The sequence below is a fragment of the Arachis ipaensis genome, chromosome B04 (assembly GCF_000816755.2).
Source record: "Arachis ipaensis cultivar K30076 chromosome B04, Araip1.1, whole genome shotgun sequence".
In the NCBI taxonomy this organism is placed as follows: Eukaryota; Viridiplantae; Streptophyta; class Magnoliopsida; order Fabales; family Fabaceae; genus Arachis; species Arachis ipaensis.
Window position 1 is genome coordinate 121498545 of NC_029788.2, and position 3050 is coordinate 121501594.

Sequence of the window (3050 nt, forward strand, 5' to 3'; positions counted from 1 at the left end):
AAATTAGAATTGAATTTATATTATTATTAATAAAAAATAATTTAAATAACACAAATCAATTGCATACCTTCCGCAAGGTGTTCTTGAGCTTCTAGATTCTTGCCACTAGTACCATCAGGAACCACGGTTTCACCTTGCTTTGCCCTCTCATCAAACTCTTCATGCTTTTTTTGTCTGAGTTGTCATGTTGCTTACACGCTCAGATTTTTTTTCACCCTATAAAATTTTTGTTCTTCTAAAGATGTTTATAGTGGTAACTAAAGACGTAATTTGAATGAGAAATAAGTCAAGAGCAGCATGATTTATATAGAGGCAAATAGGGTTACATTGCATGTGAACCAGTAAAGACGAAGGACGCGCGTACACTTGCATGCATTGACTTGTGTACGGTTACATACATTGATACGTGAATGAAGACGTGCACAATGATAACACTATTAGGTGGGATGATGGTGACACGTACATACCATATATAGTGAAAGAGACTAACTCGATTGCAGTGGATGAGTTTCAGCCCGCACCTGATACCTACACCTGATACATACACCTGATACCTGATATACCTGATACCTTTTTAGTTTGTTGTCCCTCCTACTGTATTGACGTGTGGAATGTGAATAATTTTAAATTTTATTTTATTTAAATACATAAATTGCCTTCGTTTTAAAGTATCTCCTTAAAATTAAGATAAAAATTAAAATATTGCTAAATTACAATAAAAAACGAAGACAAGAGGTATATTACTGTAGCACTTGAACATAATAAACTTAGATAAGTCGAAAATAACAGTTAAAACAACAACTTTATAGCATTTGTCTTTATAGATAAAGAGACATAAACAGTACACACACAAAACAACAACATATAAATCCTAGCAAATTACATTATTAGTAACTAAGTAGAAGGACAACGAAGATAAACCAACACAAACAGTAGACATAAAACAAAATATAAATCCTAACAACAATAGTACGGAAGAACTAAGTACAAGAACAACAACTAAGTATGGGAACATGCATCAAGACAACAACTTCATAACATCTATTTTTCTTCGTTGGTAAACTTGGATTCATTAATATTGATGCATTTCTCAGCAGCATGCTCTCTGCCGGACTTATCCATGGTAGAGAGACCTCCTTTATGTCCCATTTCTTGGTAGTCCGCAGTCCCTATGTGTTCCTTTTTAGTCTGCCCTCCTTTTGTACCCATTTCATGATATCCTTCTGATCCCAACTGCTCCTTCCTAGTCTGGCCTTCTCTGCTCCTTCCTATACTTTTACTTATATCCATAAGGTAGCGTTTGTTTTGAGGTACTGAGACAAAAACTGGGAGACTGAGACTCAGTATCATGTTTGTTGGCTCAGAGACTGATACTAAAATTTGTCTCTGTCTCCAAAATTTCAATATTTCAATACTTCCAAAAAGTGGGGACACATGAGACTGAAATTTTTTTAGAAACGGAGACTGAAACTTTAATAACATTTTATACCTAAAATACCCTCGTTTCAATTAACTAATTCCAATTTTATCTTTCGTACAAATTAAATTAGAACTTTATTCTTGTTTCTATTTCTGTCTCCCACTTTGCACCAAACAGAATACTGAAATTTATTTCAGTCTCTGTCTCTAAGTCTCTGTCTCTCAGTATCAGTCTCTCAGTCTCTATCTCTCTACCAAACACTACCTAAATGATATTAATATGATCCAGTAATTTGATCGATTCGATCACCGGCTCAATTCTGATAACTATGGTTATAATGGAAACAAATATTTACATAAAGTATTTGCTGGAAAGTGTAGGATCAATACTTAATAAAAATGTGTATCCATTTTGCGCATCTTTTCGCATACGAACAAAATTTCTAAAATAAATTGATAAACTTGTTTTAAACTCCAAAAATATTCTAAAAATTAAAGATGAAATTATTTATTTTAAAAAATAAATATTTTTTTATTTATTTCAAAAAATTTTCTTCCTGGATGCACTTCATGTTCTTCGTTAATATATAACAAAATAATTCATATTATTGTAGCATTGTAGACTCATATGTTCCGTATGAGACTTTTATGAAAATATTTATTTTTCTAAGACTATTAAATAATTTTGAGTAACTGATGAGGTATTTATGAATTTTATAAAAAATTGAACACCAAAGCACTAACTTATGTCAGAAGTATCAGGAGTATCATTTATTTAATTTGTGCAGACTAAAATTCACTTATTTAAATAAAATTGTACACATATTTTTAATAGTTACCAAATTAAAAAATGCATCACTGCAATCGGTGAATTTTAGCCTGGCTAAATGAGGTAAATGATACGCCTAGTATTTCTGACCTAAGTTGGTGCTTTTGCATAAAATTCATAAAAACCTCATCATCGGTTGCTCAAAATTATTTAATAGTCTTAGAAAAATAAATATTTTTATAAAAGTCCCATACTGAACAGATGGGCCTACAAGTTGTGGCTATGAATATGTTGATTGTTAAGTAAAAGAGGCAATTATATGTGTTATAGTGAATGTATATTAGTATTGTCTAAGAGTAGTACTAAGCAGATTTTGTAATTTGTAGTCATCAATTAGTTATTATTAATATTTTTAATGGTATAAAATTATATTTAATTATATAAATTACTCATTTTTCTTATACTGATAAAATACTGACCAAATTTTAATAAAAATATTGGCCTCTAAACTTTTTCGTCATGTAATTATGATTTAGCGATAAAAAGTAAAAGCGTGCTTAACATAATTATGCACCACTTTTTCTTTATTATAGACGATAAAAATCTATCGTAAAAAAAATTAACTTTGTACAATAGTTCTGATTTTGAGTATTTTTTATTTGTAAGTTTTGGTATTTAATTAAGTTGGTTGCGTGTATAATTTATGTTTTGTTTGAGATTTTTTATACTTCGTATTTAATTATAAATAAAACTATTTCATTAGTCTGAAGTAATTTTTTCTTTTCACATTGAAAAAATTTTTTATGTTAAAATTTTAATGTGTTCTTATTATTACTGTATTCAATAATTTATTTGCTTATGA

At 29.6% G+C, this 3050-nt stretch overlaps 1 protein-coding gene across 1 annotated transcript in view; it reads right to left on the reverse strand.

Moving 5' to 3' along the window:
• LOC107637129 (protein SLE1-like) overlaps window positions 1-1290 on the reverse strand; it is a 2377-nt gene extending 1087 nt beyond the window's left edge. The window contains exons 1-2 of the mRNA XM_016340576.2: window positions 1064-1290; window positions 68-174 (exon numbers count right to left, since the gene is read on the reverse strand). Coding sequence (XP_016196062.1) covers window positions 68-174; window positions 1064-1290 — 334 coding nt within the window. The remainder of the gene's footprint in view (window positions 1-67; window positions 175-1063) is intronic.